The sequence below is a fragment of the Amblyraja radiata genome, chromosome 26 (assembly GCF_010909765.2).
Source record: "Amblyraja radiata isolate CabotCenter1 chromosome 26, sAmbRad1.1.pri, whole genome shotgun sequence".
Lineage (NCBI taxonomy): Eukaryota > Metazoa > Chordata > Chondrichthyes > Rajiformes > Rajidae > Amblyraja > Amblyraja radiata.
In genome coordinates, this window is record NC_045981.1 from 32,227,551 (window position 1) to 32,247,765 (window position 20,215).

General features: G+C 42.0%; 1 protein-coding gene across 3 annotated transcripts in view; it reads right to left on the reverse strand.

Annotated features, from left to right (window-relative positions):
• Positions 1 to 20,215, reverse strand: part of mgat5b (alpha-1,6-mannosylglycoprotein 6-beta-N-acetylglucosaminyltransferase B) — a 669,403-nt gene that overhangs the window by 328,627 nt on the left and 320,561 nt on the right. For all 3 annotated transcript variants that reach the window (XM_033044620.1, XM_033044619.1, XM_033044618.1), the window contains one exon: positions 9,012 to 9,085. In XM_033044620.1, the coding sequence (XP_032900511.1) occupies positions 9,012 to 9,085 (74 nt within the window). The remainder of the gene's footprint in view (positions 1 to 9,011; positions 9,086 to 20,215) is intronic.

Genomic DNA, 20,215 nt, shown 5'->3' on the forward strand with positions numbered 1-20,215 from the left:
CAGAATATCCCACAGGCAAGTTGATTTAAATGGCCATTAATTTACAGGTATTAAACGTTAAATTCCTTCCATTTGGCCTATAAACCCATGACAATGAGATTTTAAAATTATGTTATATTGTGAATTCTTGTGTGAATGTTATTTGGGCACTTAGGCTATTTAAAAATGTTAATCTATTCTTAAGAAATGGATAGATGTTTAGATCTAGTAATTGAATTTTGTAATTAGCTACAATTAGGTAACTAACTAATTATATGCTTTAATTTTCAGTCATCTAAGTAAGATTGTTTCATATTGGTTTCAGAATGCTTCAATCTATAATAACTGAAAATGTCTTTCAGTTCTCTTAAATTTTAAGAAAGTTATGGGCTTTTAAATGTTCTCGATCACAGCTTTTGTGTTAAGTCAATGAAAAAGCAATAGGGAACAAGGTGCCAATTTCCGAGTATGAAGATGGCCATAACTTTTTTAATACTAAAGATATGAAAGTGAATTGGGTGTCAAATTAAACTTCTTTTTATGCTTTATCTGATGGGATAAATTAAATACTTGATTTTTTAAATCTCAAAATTTTGTAACATTGCTACATTAATTTGTACATTTCTTTTGCCTAATTAGGAAAACAAGCTGGATATTTCTGCATGTTTAAGATCTCATTAAAATCTCTGTAGTTCAGTTTAGCTGTTGTCAATTTACGTTTGTGGAAACAGCTATTTTTCAGAAGACTAACCAAGCCTGTTAGTATTATTAATTTACTTTAACAGAGTGAGTGGAATAGTTAACATTTAATTGCTCCAATCCATTTGGGTTAATGCATCCATCGTATGAATGAAGAGATTCAATATTGCTGTCTGCATTGTAAGATTTAATGCAAAGTTGTGCTGGTCATGTAAGATGATGATGTGACTCGGATAATATGCACCACATTTAATGACTGTATTGGCTGAAGAACATTGTACTGCAGAGTAATTGTGTGTGAAGTCAAACGGAACTGCAAATGCTCGAATCTTGAATAAAACAGAAAGTGCTGGAGTAACCCAGTGGGTCAAGCAGCATCTGTGAGGGGAGTGGATATGCTGTCTTTTTGAGCCGGCTGTACTGTTTGAGAAGGCTCCGCTCCTTCGACATCTGCAGTAAGATACAACACGATACAATGCGATAGAACTTTATTTATCCCAGGAGGGAAATTGATCTGCCACCAGTCATAAAAACACAAAATACATGAAACATGCAATTAAAGTGATGAGTGAAAAGGCTTGGGGGATGTGCAAAGATTGGGGAGGGGGGGGGGGGGGGGGGGGGGGGGGGGAAGGGAGTCAGTCTCAGTCTACCCCAAAACAGAATTGGGAAAGAGTTGTAAACTTTGATAGCCACAGGGAAAAAGGATCTCCTGTGGCATTCTGTCCAGATGCTGCTCATGTTCTACCAATTGGTGGTGGCCAGTGTCATCTTCCTCGCTGCCATGTGCTGGGGCAGCAGGGTAAAGGCTCCAGACGGCAACAGGATTAACAAACTCATCAGGAAGGCTGGCTCTGTCCTATGGGAGGAATTTGATTCATGAGAGGTGGTCTTGGAGGGGAGAATGCTCCTCAAACTGCAGAGCATCTTGGACAATACAGCTTACCCCCTCCATGACACACTGGTCTACCTGAGGAGTCCCTTCAGCAACAGATTGGTTCCACCAAGATGCAGTCCTCTCCCCCCCCCCCTCACCTGCCTTTGCACATTCCCAATCCTTTCCACTCATCACTTTAATTTCATGTTTCATGTACCTTGTGTTTTATGACTGTTGGCAGGTCAATTTCCCTCCCGGGATAAATAAAGTTCTATCGTATCGCATGGTATCGTTTCCTATTGTATGCGGTGTTTCGGGAATGGACCTTCCAATTGCTTGTGGCTTGGCTGCAGGAAATACCATAAAATAGATGTACAAACTCAATAGATAGACGGCTGTGGAATAATCATGCATTCTGGATAACGAACAAGTTATGATAGCAATTACGTATCCTGGAGGTATTTTTTGTATTGCTGTTATTGTGTTCTCTGCAGTAAGATAGCGAGAACATTAGGTGTAATTTATTCCAATGTGTCCAGACTTTGTGCATAGTGAAATAAATGGAATTAATTGTTCATCTGCATGGGTCTGGCTCCGGCAGACAGTGAGAAAATAATTGGTTGCATGAAATATAGAATCGCAATAAGATTAAGGTGTTTAAATATGGCCAAACTGCATGCAATCCTGCCTTTAGCTATGAGGTAATACAGAGTAAAATCTGACAAATCACGGAAGCAATTGTATTTATGTTACAAGCTAGTGCTCTTATATGAGAAAGTCGAACCAAGATGCCGTTGACTGACTGATTGAAAGATGCAACAAGAATATAGTTCCTCTAATCCTCACCGTTCACCCCATCAACCACCACATCCAACACGTGCTCTGTCCGCCAAGGCCTGCTGGATATCCCAGTTCCTAGCCATTTTAACTCCCATTCTGACCTTTCTGTCTTGGGACTCATCCATTGCCCGAGTGAGATCACACACAAACTGGAAGAACAGCACTTGGGTAGCTTACATCCAAATGGTACGATTATTGCATTCTCCAATTTCAATTCCCCTCCCTCTCTTTCCTGTCCCCCTCCCGACAGAGATACACATCCATCACTTCCACCATCTCTCACCGTTCCAATCACCCGGAGGCTTCCGCCCTCCCCCTCACGCTCCTCATCCTCTAGTCCAATAGTATTTTTAACCCCTCTTTCCTCTCTCCTTTCCTTTGTTTATCTGACACCTTTTTGTCTCCTTTTCATCTCTAACCCTTGGCACCCACAATCTCCAGTCTTTGCCAATCAAACCACACACCCTCACCTGTATCCACCTATCACTCTCCAAGGTCTGCCCCATCCACTCTTTTTGTTCTCTACCCCCTACTACAATTGGTCTGAAGGCAAGACCGAACACAAAACGTCGCCAGTCTATTCCCTCCAAAGATACTGCCTGACTCACTGACTTCCTCCAGCACTTTGTGTTTTACTCAAAATTCCATCATCTTCAGTTTCTCGTGTTTCAACCTATTTGAACTAAACCATATTTGCCATTCCTCAGCCCACTTGCCCAGCTGATCAATATCTCACTATAATTCCTGATTACCATCTTCACTATAATACCACCTATTTTAGTATGATCTGAAAAATCACTAAACTACACATTCTCATCCAAACTTATGTGTATTTCGTTAAGTTTAGTTCAGAGATACAGCATGGAAGCAGGCCCTTTGGCCCACCGAGTCTACGCTGACCATCGATCACCAGTTCATACTAGTTCTATGTTATCCCACTTTCTCATCCACTCCCTGCACATCAGGGACAATTCACAGAGGCAAAATTAACCAACGAACCCGATTGATTTCGGGATGTATGAGGCAACCAAAGTAAACCCACACAGTCACAGGAAGAATATGCAAACTGTACAGAAGCACCCGAGGTCAGGATTGAACCCGACTCTATTTTTGTGAGGCCCATTGAATATGCTCCACGGATCCTTTATTGCCTTTTCCTTCAGCTATCTAACTGATTTGTAAGTATTCAACTGAGCAAATGGACCGAAACAAGACCATTTTGGCTAATAAAATGTGGCCCAGCAAATACTGAATCTTCTCTTTGCACATGAATGGGGGGTTGCAGAAAATAAAATTAAGGACTAAAATCAAGGAATATCTCTATCTATTCAAATTCATCATGAATCTGCTGGTGTTATATTTCCATTTAGCCTCTGGCTTTCACTTTTCAACCAGCCTGTGATTGAAATCAGAATTCCACTGTAAAGACAAGTGCATACACTTCTCATGGATTGTCATTGAATATTCATGAAAGTTGCAATCAAACATGGTTCAGCTGTGGAATTTGTGTTTGATATAAAGGATGAAGGGATAATTGTCCTCCCGGTCCTATTTTCATTGCTGATTCATCATGATAACAATGTACATGGTGTCACAATGATGTTAGTAATGTGCAGGATAGATTCCAAACATGTCTCACACCAAACATTGTTGATTTGTTAGACTAGTTGTCAGAACATCAGCAGTGCAGCGGCATGGCTGATGGAGCCGCTGTCTCTTAGGTGCTGTCTGTGTGGTGTTTGCACGTTACCCCTGTGACCGCATAGATTTCCACCAGTTTCCACCCAAATGAATATATTTAAAATAGGAGAATTATAGATTTATTTGGTTAAGGGGAATCAAGGTGTATAGATTAGTGTGTGAACTGAAGTAAAAGTTCAGTGTTCATCCTATCGATGGGCAGCACAGTGGTGCAGTGGTAGAGTTGCTGCCTTACAGCACCAGAAACCCGACTACAGGTGCTGTCTTTACGGAGTTTGCACATTCTCCCTGTAACCATGTGGGGTTCTCCAGTTTCCTCACAAGCCCCAAAGACGTGCAGGTTTGTAGGTCAGTTAGCCTCTGTAAATTGCCCCTCATTTGTAGGGAGTGGACATGAAAGTGGGGCAACACAGAACTAGTGTGAACGGGTGATCAATGGTCAGCATGGACATGGTGGGCCGCAGGACCTGTTTCCGTGCTGTATCTTTCAATCAATCAAAAACAGCCAGAGCACAGTGCAAGGAAGTCGCTAAAAAGAAAGGAGGAGGCTGAGACAGGAGGCTGGTGGGAGAGCTGGGAATGGGGAGGGGAAGGAGGGAGAAAGCGAGCACTATCTGAAATTGGAGAAATCAATGTTCGTACCGCTGGGGTGTAAAGCATATATGTTGTTGCTATGGGAAGCATGCAAATCTTATGCAATAAAGTGAGTGACAGCCTAAGGTAGCCAATTTAGATTCATAGAATAGCGACTTCCTTGCAATGTTAAGATTTATTTTAAAATAACTATCTTTGGTTGTTACATTTACATGCTTTAAAATAAGGAAACAGAAAAATAATCTTACTAAGTAGGATATAGTGGCCCATGAAACAAAGAACTCCATATGCTGCTTTGCAAAAGCAGATACAAAGTGCGGGATTAATTCAGCGAGCCAGGCAGCATCTCTGGATAACATTGATAGGCGACGTTCAGATCGGGACCTTTCTTCAGACCGATTATAGCAGTGGGGGAGAAAGCTGGTAAATAGATGGGGGCATGGCAAGTGATAGGTGGATACAGGTGAGGGCAGTTTAATTGGCAGATGGGTGAAAAACAAGCTGGAGATGAAAAGAAAAGGGTGTTAGATAAGGAGAGAAGAGGAGTGAAATGTGAGGTGTAGGTGGAAGGGGGTGGAGCGGGGAGGGGGAAAGGGGAGGTAAGATTAGTGGGAGAAATGGTGTCCTGACCCGAAACATTTCTATCCATGCTCTTCAGAAATGCTGCCTGACCCACTGACTTACTCCAGCACTTTGTGTCTTCCATTGTAAAGATGCCCTTACAAAAGAATGACCATATGATGCAAGATTCTTAAGTGATCTCTTAATCTGAGACCAGGATAATTAATCTAAAGATTAATTATCTAATAAATCACAAATGTATGAAGAACAGATTGACTGTGGTTGATTAATTTTCATTCTCCCAGTTTCTACCTTAATCTCTTGTTTGTGCTCAAATCTTTATGTACTGTGAAAAGCGCCAAAAGTACAAAAATTATCGGTGACTGTAAAGTACCAAAGTGAAAATCTTATGGATCTCACTGAATGAAAATACTGATTTAATCAATTCTTCAAGTCACTCTGTTCAACTCGATAAAGAAGATGACTTTCCATTTTGTTTCTGATATGAATCTAAATTGGCTACCTTAGGTTGTCACTCACTTTATTGTATAACTGGTGCATGCTTCCTATAGCAACAATATGCATGCTTTACATCCCAGCGGTACGAACACTGACTTCTCCAATTTCAGATAGTGCTCGCTTTCTCCCTCCTTCCCCTCACCATTCCCAGCTCTCCCACAAGCCTACCGTCTCCGCCTCCTCCTTTCTTCCCCCCCCCCCTCCACTTCTCTCCATAGATGCTGCCACACCCGCTGATTTTCTCCAGCATTTTTGGCTACCTTTAAAAAAAAAAATTAATATTCATTCCGAGATTTGAATGCAGATCCACTGCAATTTTTATTGCTAGTGAGATGGAAACAGAACTGCAGAATCAACTCCTCATTTACTTCACGAACGGATATGTTGGAGAGGGTGCAGAAAACATTTACTCGAATGCCTCCTGGATTAGAGGGTATTACTTAAAAGGAGAAGTTGGACAAACTTGCGCAAAGCAGTGTCTTGGACACAGAATTATAAATTGGAAGGTTATATGGATAAGAAAGTTTGGATTCTCTTTCATATGAATGACAATTCTAATCAGGTGAACTTTTGGCGAATCTATGGAGCATCAAAAATCAGACAGCATGGATAACATTAAATTGTAAAATATGTCACCGTTTATTACTAAATGCTGCTGATAATTCAGATATTTGGATTTATAAATAATTGCGAGGGAGGAATATTTTGTTATTGGGAGGTTAGAAATCAACCATTTTCCTTAACCTATCCGTGAATAGGTGCCCCTCCCACTTTCATTAGTCTATTGTAAGTTATCTTTAATATTCAGAAACTGGAACCTTCCTATCAAGTATCCAATAATCCCGTGTTTTTCTTTTAAAATTGGGTATTTGGCGATTCTGATCATTTTACAAACTTCAAAGAACGAAGGAAAATATCAAGTTTGGATAAATTATTGAAAGCTGTACATTTTTCAAAACCTAGAAAAAGCAATTCAACGGGAATTATCAAAAGCAAATCAGAAAATATACAGAATGGAACAGCCTGTTTGGGAAAACGTTCGTGATTCGGTGGCTGCAACTGCGGGTTTGGCGGACGGCGGCACCCTGCTGGGTGACCGCTTTTCAGGGCTCCCGCAACGGCAACTTCTCCCGCCCGAGTTGCGGGGTTGAAGAGCTCCTGGAGCGGGGCCTACATCACCGCCCCGCGCGGCTTGGAATGGCCGCGGGACTGCGAGCGCACGCCGGGGGCTCTAACACCAAGAACCCGGTGTGCGACCTTGCATCACCCGGCGTGGCTTTAATGGCCGCGGGACAATCGCCATCGCCCGCCGGGGGCTTTGACTTTGACTCTGACATCGGGGGGGAGAGTGCAGTGGAGAGATAAGTTTTTTTGGCCTTCCATCACAGCAATGTGATGGATGTTTATGTAAATTATGTTGTGTCTTGGGTCTATTTGTTTGTAATGTATGGCTGCAGAAACGACATTTCGTTTGGACCTCAAGGGGTCCAAATGACAAATAAATTGAATTGTATAGAACTAAACTATCGTTCTCTATGAACAATTGTGTCAAACTGCAAGCTGCACTGTGGAAAACAATCAAAACCTTTTAAAGAAACAATTATCCTAAACTTTAAACTAAATTGTTAACATATCTTCAACATATGAGCAATCTGCTAACTGCGTGGATCCTATATGATTTAAAGTACTAGATTAGCGTTCCATGTAGAATCTAGCTCAGAGCCTTACAGGCAATGTCTACCTCTCTGCTCTGGCCTGCAGGTTAAATCAGACCTTCCGTTCTCCTTTCATAAGTTCATAAGTGATAGGAGCAGAATTAGATCATTTGGCCCATCGTCTAATCTGCCATTCAATCATGGCTGATCTATCTCTCCCTCCTAAAGCCCCTGTCCCACTTTCCAGATTTCCTCACGAATTCTCCCGAGTTTTCCCCTTGCTTCAAACTCGGAAAATGTCCGTAGCGAGTCCGTAGGAGGCGGTAGGTCGATATTTCGTAGCGGCTCGTAATGCCAGCCGTAGGTACTCGGGGCATCAGGTAAGTCGGGTACCTATGGCTAGCTATTACCATAATTCTCCGAGTTTGAATCAAGGGGAAAACTCGGGAGAATTCGTGAGTAACTTGGGAAAGTGGAACAGGGGCTTAACCCTAGACTCCTGCATTCTCCCCATAGCCCCCAACACCCATACTAATCAAACAAATCCAACCTCTCTCTCCTGGGCCTCCTCCATGACCAGAGTGAGCACCACCGGATATTTGAGGAGCAGCACCTCATATTCTGCTTGGGCAGTCTGCACCCTAGCGGCATAAACATTGAATTCTCCAATTTCCGGTAACCTTTGCTGTCTCCTCCCCTTCTCAGCTCTCCCTCCGCCCTAGGGCTCCTCCTCTTCTTTATTCCTTTCTTCTCCCCGCCCCACCCTACATCAGTCTGAAGAAGGGTTTCGGCCCGAAACGTTGCCTATTTCCTTCGCTCCATAGATGCTGCTGCACCCGCTGAGTTTCTCCAGCACTTTTGTCTACCTTCGATTTTCCAGCATCTGCAGTTCCTTCTTAAACAAGAATCTATCTATTTCTGCCTTAAAAATATCCAATGACGGCCTCAACAGCCTTCTGTGGCAATGAATTCCACAGATTCACCACCCTCTGACTAAATACATTTCTCCTCACCTCCTGCCCAAAGGAACATCCTTTAATTCTGAGCCTATGACCTCTGGTCCTAGACTCTCCCATTAGTGGGAATACTTCCACTCTATCCAGGCCTTTCACTATTCGATAAGTTTCAATGATGTCCCCCTCATCCTTCAAAACTCTAGCGATTAGAGGCCCAGTACCGACAAACGTTCATTATATGTTAACCCACTCATTCCTGGGATCATTCTCGTAAACCTCTTCTGGACTCTCTCCAGAGCCAGCACATCCTTCCTCAGATATGGTGCCCAAAATTGCTCACAATACTCCAAATGCGGCCTGACCAGTGCCTTATAAAGCATCAACTCTCCCCGTGCTGCTTATTGTACCAGTTTGTTCTCGCTTCTGCATTTGCTTCCACTTTCTCATCTATTAGGCTGATCAAATACATACTGTTAAGATGGAGCAGTATTTACTCCTGGCTGAAATAATATAATTGCGAGAAATATTAGGATTTACATTAACATCTGGGCATTTTGCATTTTTACATCGCCATCCATCGCCAGCAGTTTTTGCAACAACATTGAAGAAAATAGCATATTGATTACTCACCTCTATCTTCCCAAGGCAGTCAGGAAAACGAGGATCTTTGGGAATCTCACATTGGCTACTATCTTTCCCCTTCGCTGTTTGATATCAAAATTTTAAAGAGAATATATGAAAGTGGATTAGAATTTTCAGATGTTACATCATTTTACAAAATTAACCATGAATTCTAATTACTAGACTGCAGTTATAAATCATTGCTCATTAAGTGCGTCTGTTTTCTCCCGCACATAAGCGTTTTACATTTCCACACGTCTCCTATTTAACTTTCATGTCATCTCTTCACCTCCATATATCAGACACAACTGACTGTTTCTCATATTAAATCCTTCAAAGCCCTTTTCCTAGGGAGGAGATGTCAAAATATAGAAGCAAAGCCAAGGTAAGAGGGGCAAATTTAAAGGAGATAAACGAGGCAAGTTTATTTTTACAGACAGGTGCAGGAGTAGGCCATTCGGCCCTTCGAGCCAGCACAGCCATTCAATATGATCATGGCTGATCATCCCCAATCAGTACCCTGTTCCTGCCTTCTCCCCATATACCCTGACTCCGCTATTTTTGAGAGCCCTATCTAGCAGCTCTCTCTTGAAAGCATCCAGAGAACCTGCCTCCACCGCCCTCTGAGGCAGAGAACTCCACAGGCTCCAATTCCACAGAGGGTGCTGGTGCCTGGAATGTGCTGCTAGGGGTGGTGGTGGAGGCAAATATAATAGTAACATTTAAGAGGCTATTAAATAGGTACATGGATGTGCAGGGGATAGAGGAATATGGATCACATGCAGGCAGAGGAGATTAGATTAACTTGACATCATGTTGACACAGACATTGTATGCCAATAGGCCTAATCCTAGGCTGTGCTGTTCTATGTTCTGTTAAATATCACAATCTTCATGACTCTGTCGACTTTTACAGCTAGGCATAATTCAGCTGCCACTTCTTGACTTAGCTAATCGTTTCCTTTATTATTTTCAACAACGTTAAACCCATATGCCAAGTCTTTTCATCGATTTCTCAACTAAAGTAAAACCACATTTTTTCATGCAAACTATTACACCGAACTAGCAATCTTGAGACACCTGAAATTGTGTCGAGTTAATAGATCTTCAATTGGAGACCTCTCAGCTCTCAAGTCCCTTCAAAGATTGGATTGTTGGATTGGATCCAGATCATACAGCTCTAGTGAACAATTCACTAAATAGTTCACTCAAGAAATTTACTGGAATTTATGAACTTTCAGTAACCCAAAAGGCGATAATTTATCCCACAATGTGGAAAATGTAATCAATATTTGGGTTAATAGATTGCAAAGAAATGACAGAAGAAGAGAAATAGGATTTAGGGTTTCATTTAAAGATTCAAAATTGTCCAATTCTGCTGAAGGCTTATTAACCAGAAAGTTATTTTTCTATCTGCACTAATTGTGCTACATCTGCTGAGATTTTCTCTTTGTTAATCTCAGGTTTCCAATATTGAATTTTTTTTGCTCTTATTTCCATTAAGGATGTATCAACAATCCTAATGAATTTATTTTAAAATAAAATTATCCTTTTATTATTGTTAAATAAGAAAAAAGCCATACATTTTCTGCTTCAATATGGAAGCCAATCAGTAATTTTCAATAGAAATGTTACCTAAAATTGGAAGCAATTCATATGAATATCAATGAGCACACGATCTGTTATATACCAGCACAATCCGTCAGCATGGTAAACGTCTTTGGAAAAATATTCCTTGATGAATATAAAGATAAAACATTTGCTGATACAGGTCCACTACCTATTTTGTCCGGCACCTCCTTTCATCTGGACAAAATTACAAGAGCGCACTTGAACCCCCCCCCCCCCCCCCCCGCTGTGAATCTCGATCGATCTCATCACCGCTTGGGATGTGGGAGGAAACTGGAGCACCAGGAGGAAGTCCATCAGGAGAACATGCAAACTCCAAACACAAAACACCCAAGGTCAGGATCAAACCTGGGTTTCTGGTGCTGTGATGTAGCAGCTCTCTCAGTTTATTAGCAAAGTTAATGCTAACATCTTTACACTGCATCACAATTCTTTACCTCAGAAGACTGTGGAGGCAAAGTCAGTGGATATATTTAAGGCAGAGATAGATAGATGTTGGGGAAGTCCAGAACTAGGGGTCACAGTTTAAGGATAAGAGGGAAGTCTTTTAGGACCGAGATGAGAAAATCATTTTTCACACAGAAAGTGGTCAATCTGTGGAATTCTCTGCCACAGAAGGTAGTTGAGGCCAGTTCATTGGCTATATTTAAGAGGGAGTTAGATGTGGCCCTTGTGGCTAAAGGGATCAGGGTGTATGGAGAGAAGGCAGGGATGGGATACTGAGTTGGATGATCAGCCATGATCATATTGAATGGCGGTGCAGGCTCGAAGGGCCGAATGGCCTACTCCTGCACCTATTTTCTATGTTTCTATGTTTCTTGATTAGTATGGGTGTCAAACGTTATGGGGAGAAGGCAGAAGAATGGGGTTTGGAGATATATATAGGATCAGCCATGATTGAATGGTGGAGTTGACAAGATGGGCTGAATGGCCTAATTCTACTCCAATCACATGTACATGGACCTTTAACTTTTAAAGCTATTTAAAAAATAAGGCTTTTGGCAAAATGAAAAAGCTAAAAATGGAACTCCCAAGAATTAGATACTGGATATTATAAATATATTCCTGCAGGAATGCTTTCAAGGCAATAATTTATTATGGGGCTCTTGCCCAGAGACCAATCCTTAGTCATTGACGTCGTCTTTCCTGGAATGTTACATTATGCTTTTTCTGCCAACGTTCATTCCTCTTCATCAATACGTTTAAAACAGTGAATTAATTACCAAAAATTAGAGCAGAGAACAAGTTAAGCAAATTAGTGATTCTGCCAAATAGTAACCTTGCCCAAGTGTGAAGAAACGGATGGGATGTTCAACATGTATGCAGCCAAGTTACTCAAATAACAGCATATGTTCTGCACACATTCATTGTTACCAATAAAATTATTATTCAACAGAATATGGTAATATTTCAGTTTCTACTGTTTGGTTCTGCATGATAGGTGTGAACTGGGGAAAAAAAGAAAATACAACAGAAACATTTAACTGCAGACGTGTGACCAACAGTTTAAGGGTGGAATTAATTTAACTTCTGCTCTTTTGTCATAGAACCTAGAATTATACAGTGTAGGACAGGCCCTTCGACCCACAATATGTGTGCTGAATATGGTTAAAACCAACTCTTATCTGCCTGCACAATAGGACACAAAGTGCTGGAGTTAATCAGCAGGTCAGGCTGCATCTCTGGAGAACATGGATAGGTGATGTTTTAGGTTGAGACACTTTTCAGACTGCATTTAATCCATATCCCACCATTCCCTATCATCATGCCTGCAGTCGTCAATGAGCAGAACTCTGCAATTTCCTCTCTGATTGTCTGCGTCTTTACTCAATTCACTCTCTTTAACACTCTTTGTAAAAGAGTTGGTTCTATTTCCGTTTGTGCATATTCCTGCAATGTTGAGGTTCACGTTTGGTTGGCAAGTTTGGCATTACTAGGTAGAGAACAAACATCGTTCTTGTCTGTGACAAAGATGAGTCAACCGGTTTGGAATGGGGAAAAAACTTGAAAGGTTGTTAATTGTTGGCACTCAATTGACCACCCGTATTGAATCAATATTGAACTCATTCAAACAGTATTGTCATCTAAGCATTATGTGAACAACCAATTGCTTCATCTGCAACCAGGGAGTATTTAGTTTTATTACCACTGCTTTCAAATAATATAATTTGATGTTCCTTAGATCCATCAATAGCACTGAACAGTCACACGGTTCAAACATTTTTTTAATGGTTTGGAGCAGTCAGACTTAGCACATTATTAATAAGCAATCGTTCACAAAATCTTCATCATCTGGTTGAGATATTTTAATAATTAACAAAGTAATTTCATAGCATATCTGCAAGATATTTACGTTTCTTAACGCAATATAAAGAAGCAATTTTCTGGATATAATTTCTCAGAGTTTTTGAATTTCTTTCATTGTTTTTATCACCTCGGGTTTCTCTGTGGCTACCTTTGGGGGTTCCCTTTGACATTCAAGAAGAATTCTACCCCAGCTTCCAAGGTTCCTTCCATTTGGCCTATAAACCCATGACAATGAGATTTAAAAATTATGTTATATTGTGTGAATGTTATTTGGACACTTAGGCTATTTAAAAATGGTAATCTATTCTTAAGAAATGGATAGATGTTTAGATCTAGTAATTGAATTTTGTAATTAGCTACAATTAGGTAACTAACTAATTATATGCTTTAATTTCAAGTCATCTAAGTAAGATTGTTTCATATTTGTTTCAGAATGCTTCAATCTATAATAACTGAAAATTTCTTTCAGTTCTCTTAAATTGTAAGAAAGTTATGGGCTTTTAAATGTTCTCGATCACAGCTTTTGTGTTAAGTCAATGAAAAAGCAATAGGGAACAAGATGCCAATTTCCGAGTATGAAAATGGCCATAACTCTTTTAATACTGCAGATATGAAAGTGAATTAGGTGTGAAATTAAACTTATTTTTATGCTTTATCTGATGGGATAAATTAAAGACTTGATTTTTAAAATCTCAAAATGTTGTAACATTGCTACTCAATCTAACTCTCTCTTGAAAGCATCCAGAGAATTGGCTTCCACTGCCTTCTGAGGCAGAGAATTCCACAGATTCACAACACTCTGGGTGAAAAAGTTGTTCCTCATCTCTGTTCTAAATGGCCCACCCCTTATTCTTAAACTGTGGCCCCTGGTTCTGGACTCCCCCAACATCGGGAACATGTTTCCTGCCTCTAATTCAGTTCAGTTTTATTTGTCATATGTAGGTTAACACAGGGTCAACAGTACAATGAAATGTGTTTGATAAGACAACGGGTCACCTCAGCAGTGATATTACAAGGATAAAAATAAGATTAAAAAAAGATAAGATAGAAGTGGCATTGATCGGTAAAAGACAATAATAAATAAAATAATCAACATAAATCATGTGTTTATGAGTTCAGAAGCCTGATGGCCTGATGGTAAAAACTGTTCTTAAGTCTGGTGGTACGTGCAGCCATGCTCCTGTATCGTCTGCCTGACGGTAACAAGGAGAACAGTCTGCGTGCTGGGTGGCTGTGGTCCTTGATGATGCTGTGTGCCCTCCGCAGGCACCGCCGGTGGATAATGTCCTGAATGACCGGGAGACAGTTGCCAATGATGTGCTGTGCCGCCTTCACCACTCTCTGTAGTGATTTGCGGCTGTGGGCAGAACAGTTCCCGTACCAGACTGTGATGCAGCCCGTCAGCAGGCTCTCGATGGTGCAACTGTAGAAGTTTGTGAGGATGCTGGCGTTCATGCCAAACCTCCTCAGTCTTCTCAGGAAAAAGAGCCGTTGGCGAGCTTTCTTAGTTATTGTGTCCGTGTGCAGTGTCCAAGAGAGGCCCTCAGTGATGTGCACACCGAGGAACTTGAAGCTGCTGACCCTTTCAACCTCAGCATCGCCGATGTGGATGGGGTGGTGTTCACTCCACTGCTGTCTCCTGTAGTCCACGATCATCTCTTTAGTTTTGCTGACATTGAGAGAGAGGTTATTTTCCTGGCACCAGCTGTTTAATTCCTTTACCTCCTCTCTATAGACCGTCTCATTATTGTCTGTGATGAGGCCCAGGATGGTCGTGTCGTCAGCAAACTTTAGGGTGACGTTAGAGCTGTGCTTAGCAGTACAGTCGTGCGTGAACAGGGAGTACAGGAGAGGACTGAGCACACAGCCCTGTGGTGCGCTTGTGTTGAGGATCAATGAGGAAGAGGTTTGGCTGCAAACTCTCACTACCTGGGGCCTGCCCGTCAGGAAGTCGAATATCTAGCCGCAGATGGAGGTCTCTAGTCCAAGATCAAGGAGCTTGGGGACGAGTTTTGAGGGAATGATAGTGTTGAATGCCGAGCTGTAGTAAATGAAGAGTATTCTCACATTTGTATTCCCTTTGTCCAGGTGGGTGCGCACAGTGTGAGTTGCTATGGCGGTGGCATCGTCCGTGGCCCTGTTTGGTCTATACGCAAACGGAATAGGGTCCAAGGTGTCAGGGAGAGAGGAGCAGATGTGAGTTTTGGCTAACCGCTCGAAGCACTTCATGATAGATAGATAGATAGATAGATAATCTTTATTGTCATTGTACAAGACAATGACATTTTGTTGGAGCAGTCCTCCAGCTGCACAGGAATATGAGTATAAAAATACGTTTAAAAAAGAACTATTAAAAAATTAGACTATAAACATATAGGAGTAGGAGTATGGGCGGGTGTGTGAGAGAGAAGGGGGGAATCAGTGTGGGAGGGGGATAGAGTTCAGTAGTGTCACAGCTCTATGGTAGAAGCTGTTTTTTAGTCTTGTCGTGCGGGCGCTCAGTGTCCTGTATCGTCTTCCTGAGGGCAGGAGGGTGAAGAGGCAGTGTCCAGGGTGTGTGCTGTCTCTAATGATGCCCTTGACCCTCCGGATGCAGCGGGTCCGGTAGATGTCCTCCAGTCTGGGGAGCTGGGTGCCAGTGATCCTCTCAGCAGTCTTAATGACGCGTTGGAGAGCTTTCCTGTTCTCTGCGGTGCAGCCAGAGTACCATACTGTGATGCAGTTTGTGAGAACTGACTCGATGGCTGACCTGTAGAAGCTCACCAGCAGCTGTTGTGGGAGACGTGCCCTCTTCAAGCACCTCAGGAAGTGAAGCCTTTGAAGTCCTTTCTTGGCCGTCGCCGTGATGTTGACGGTCCAGGTCAGGTCGTGGCTGATGTTGACCCCGAGGTACCTGATGACTGATGTCAGTGCGACAGGACAGGACAGTAATCATTTAAACAGGAAATGATTGGTTTCTTTGGAACAGGAACAATGATGGATGCTTTGAAGGGGGTGTGAATCACGGACTGACTCAGGGAGAGTTTGAAGATGCTCGTGAACACCTCTGCCAGTTAATCAGCGCACGTCCTGGGAGCCTGCCCTGGAATACCATCCGGCCCTGGAGCTTTGCGGTCATTGACCTTTTTGAAGGACCGCCTCACGTCTGCCGTCTGTAGGGTCAGTGAGGTAGTCCCCCTGCACACCGGTGGGCGCTGTGTTGTCTGCATCGAACCAGGCATAGAAGGTGTTAAGCTCGTCCGGGAGCGTAGTGGTAGGCTGGACAGTGCTCCTGTTTTTCCCATTGTAATCCGTGATGCAACATAATCCACTCCACATGCGTCTGGGGTCAGAGCTGTAGTAATTAGATTCCACTTTGTTCCTGTAGTCTCTCTTGACTTTCCTGATGGACTTCCGGAGGTCATATCCGGCTGCTTTGTAGGCGTTGGGGTCCCCTGAGTTGAAGGCAGTGGTCCGTGCTTTGAGTTTAGCACAAATTTCCCATCTGACCCACGGTTTCTGATTTGGGTACCTCCAAAAGTGATTGTCGATCATACTGAATGTGTAAAAGTACAGTATGTGCAAAAAGAGCAAGTAATAATAAATAAATACACACAAGTTTGCTGAGATATAACCATATAACCATATAACAATTACAGCATGGAAACAGGCCATCTCGGCCCTTCTAGTCCGTGCCGAACACTTATTCTCCCCTAGTCCCATCTGCCTGCACTCAGACCATAACCCTCCATTCCTTTCCCATCCATATAACTATCCAATTTATTTTTAAATGATAAAATCGAACCTGCCTCCACCACCTCCACTGGAAGCTCATTCCACACAGCTACCACTCTCTGAGTAAAGAAGTTCCCCCTCATGTTACCCCTAAACTTCTGTCCCTTAATTCTCGTCATGTCCTCTTGTTTGAATCTTCCCTACTCTCAGTGGGAAAAGCTTATCCACATCAACTCTGTCTATCCCTCTCATCATTTTAAAGACCTCTATCAAGTCCCCCCTTAACCTTCTGCGCTCCAAAGAATAAAGACCTAATTTGTTCAACCTTTCTCAGTAACTTAGTTGCTGAAACCCAGGCAACATTCTAGTAAATCTCCTCTGTACTCTCTCTATTTTGTTGACATCCTTCCTATAATTAGGCGACCAAAATTGTACACCATACTCCAGAATTGGCCTCATCAATGCCTTGTACAATTTTAACATTACATCCCAACTTCTATACTCAATGCTCTGATTTATAAAGGCCAGCACACCAAAAGCTTTCTTTACCACCCTATCTACATGAGATTCCACCTTCAGGGAACTGTGCACTAGGGAACTGTCCTAGATCCCTCTGTTCAACTGCATTCCTCAATTCACTACCATTTACCATTTACGTCCTATTTTGATTTGTCCTGCCAAGATGTAGCACCTCACACTTATCAGCATTAAACTACATCTGCCATCTTTCAGCCCACTCTTCCAAATGGCCTAAATCTCTCCGTAGACTTTGAAAATCTACTTCATTATCCACAACACCACCTATCTTAGTATCATCTGCATACTTACTAATCCAATTTACCACACCATCATCCAGATCATTGATGTACATGACAAACAACAGTGGATCCAACACAGATCCCTGTGGCACCCCATTAGTCACTGGCCTCCAACCTGACAAACAGCTATCCACCATTACTCTCTGGCATCTCCCATTCAGCCACTGTTGAATCCATCTTGCTACTCCACCATTAATACCCAACAACTGAACCTTCTTAACCAACCTTCCACGAGGAACCTTGTCAAAGGCCTTACTGAAGTCCATATATGCAACATCCACTGCTTTACCCTCATCAATTTCCCGAGTAACCTCTTCAAAAAATTTAAGAAGATTAGTCAAACATGACCTTCCAGGCACAAATCCATGTTGACTGTTCTTAATCAGACCCTGTTTATCCAGATGCTTATATATATTATCTCTAAGTATCCTTTCCATTAATTTGCCCACCACTGACGTCAAACTAACAGGTCTATAATTGCTAGGTTTACTCTTAGAACCCTTTTTAAACATTGGAACAACATGTGCAGTACGCCAATTCTCCGGCACTATTACCGTTTCTAATGACATTTGAAATATTTCTGTCATAGCCCCTGCTATTTCTACACTAATTTCCCTCAATGTCCTAGGGAATATCCTGTCCGGACCTGGAGACTTATCCACTTTTATGTTTTTCAAAAGTGTCAGTACTTCCTCTTCTTTGAATCTCATAGTTTCCATAGCTACTCTACTTGTTTCCCTTACCTCACATAATTCAATATCCTTCTCTTTGGTGAATACCGAAGAAAATAAATTGTTCAATATCTCCCCCATCTCTTTTTGCTCTGCAGATAGCTGTCCACTCTGACTCTCTAATGGACCAATTTTATCCCTCGTTATCCTTTTGCTATTAATATAGCTGTAGAAACCCTTTGGATTTACTTTCACCTTACTTGCCAATCAACCTCATATCTTCTTTTAGCTTTTCTAATTTCTTTCTTAAGATTCTTTTTACATTCTTTATACTCCTTAAGCACCTCAGTTACTCCATGCTGCCTATAATTATTGTAGATCTCTCTCTTTTTCCGAACCGTGTCCAATTTCCCTTGAAAACCATGGCTCTTTCCAATTTTTACTATTTCCTTTCAACTGAACAGGGACATAAAGATTCTGTACTCTTAAAATTTCACCTTTAAATGTCCTCCATTTCTCTTCCACATCTTTCCCATAAAACAAAATGTCCCAATTCACTCCTATTAAATCCTTTCGCATCTCCTCAAAGTTAGCCTTTCTCCAATCAAAAATCTCAACCCTAGGTCCAATTCTGACCCTCTCCATAATTATATTGAAACTAATGGTATTGTGATCACTGGACCCGAACTGTTCCCCAACACATACCTCTGCCACCTGACCTGTCTCATTTCCTAACAGGAGGTGACTCTGAGCTCTTGTCAGTGCAGCCATCTACACGGCGCACCAGTGGTCTAATCCCTTAATAATCTTACATGCTTCAATATGATATCCTCTCATCCTTTTAAATTCCATTGTATACAAGCCCAGTTGCTCCATTCTTTCAACATATGACAGACCCTCCATCCTGGGAATTAACATTGTGAACCTAGGCTGTACTCCCTCAATAGCGAGAATATCCTTCCTCAAATTTGGAGACCTAAACTGCACACAATACTTCAGGTGTGGTCTCACTAGAGACTTGTACAACTACAGAAGGACCTCTTTGCTAATATACTCAACTTGTTATGAAGGCCAACATGCCATTAGCTTTCTTCACTGCCTGCTGTACCTGCATGCTTACTTTCAGTGACTGATGACCAAGGACACCCAGATCTCATTGTGCTTTCACTTTTCCTAACGTCACCATTCAGATAATAATCTGCCATCCTGTTCTTGCCATCAAAGTGGATAACCTCACATTTATCCACATTAAACTGCATCTGCCATGCATCTGCCCACTCACCCAACCTGTCCAATTCACCCTGCATCCTCATAGCATCCTCCTCACAGTTTACACTGCCACCCAGCTTTGTGTCATTTGCAAATTTGCCAATGTTACTTTTAATCCCTTCATCAAAATCATTAATGTATATTATAAATAGCTGTGGTCCCAGCACCGAGCCTTGCGGTACCCCACTAGTCACTGCCTGCCATTCTGAAAGTCAAATATACTTCATCAAAACCGGAGAAGAGGGAAGAAAGATGAATTGGGAATCTGAGGGGTAATTGTTTTACACAAAGGGTAGTGAGTGTATGGAATGAGCTGCCGGAGGAGTTAGTTGAGGCAGGTACTATCGCAACGTTTAAGAAACGCATACATAGGTAGGATAGGTTTAGAGAGATATGAGCCAGACGCAGGCTGGTAAGACTAGCGTAGATTGGATATGTTGATTGTCGTGGGCAAAAGGGCCTGTTTCCATGGACTCTAAGAAAGAAAACAAGTTAGTTTTAAATTGCAATGAAGACAGGGGAGGGAGGAGTAGAAGACAGGGAATATCTGTGATAAGGCCAAGGTGGTCATTAGGGGAATGAGTGAAGGTAATCTGTTTGATAGGTTAATGCAGGAGGTGGAGATTGAGAATGCAGATCAATACAGGGCTGTAGGACATGCCAACACGACAGCTCAGTGTCGCAGCTGGTGGAGTTGCTGTCCCCTTGCGTCAATGACCTGGGTTTGATCCCGATCTTGGGGACTGTCTGTGTGGAGTTTCCTCATTCTCCCTGTGAGGCGTGGGTTTCCTCTGATTGCTCCGGTT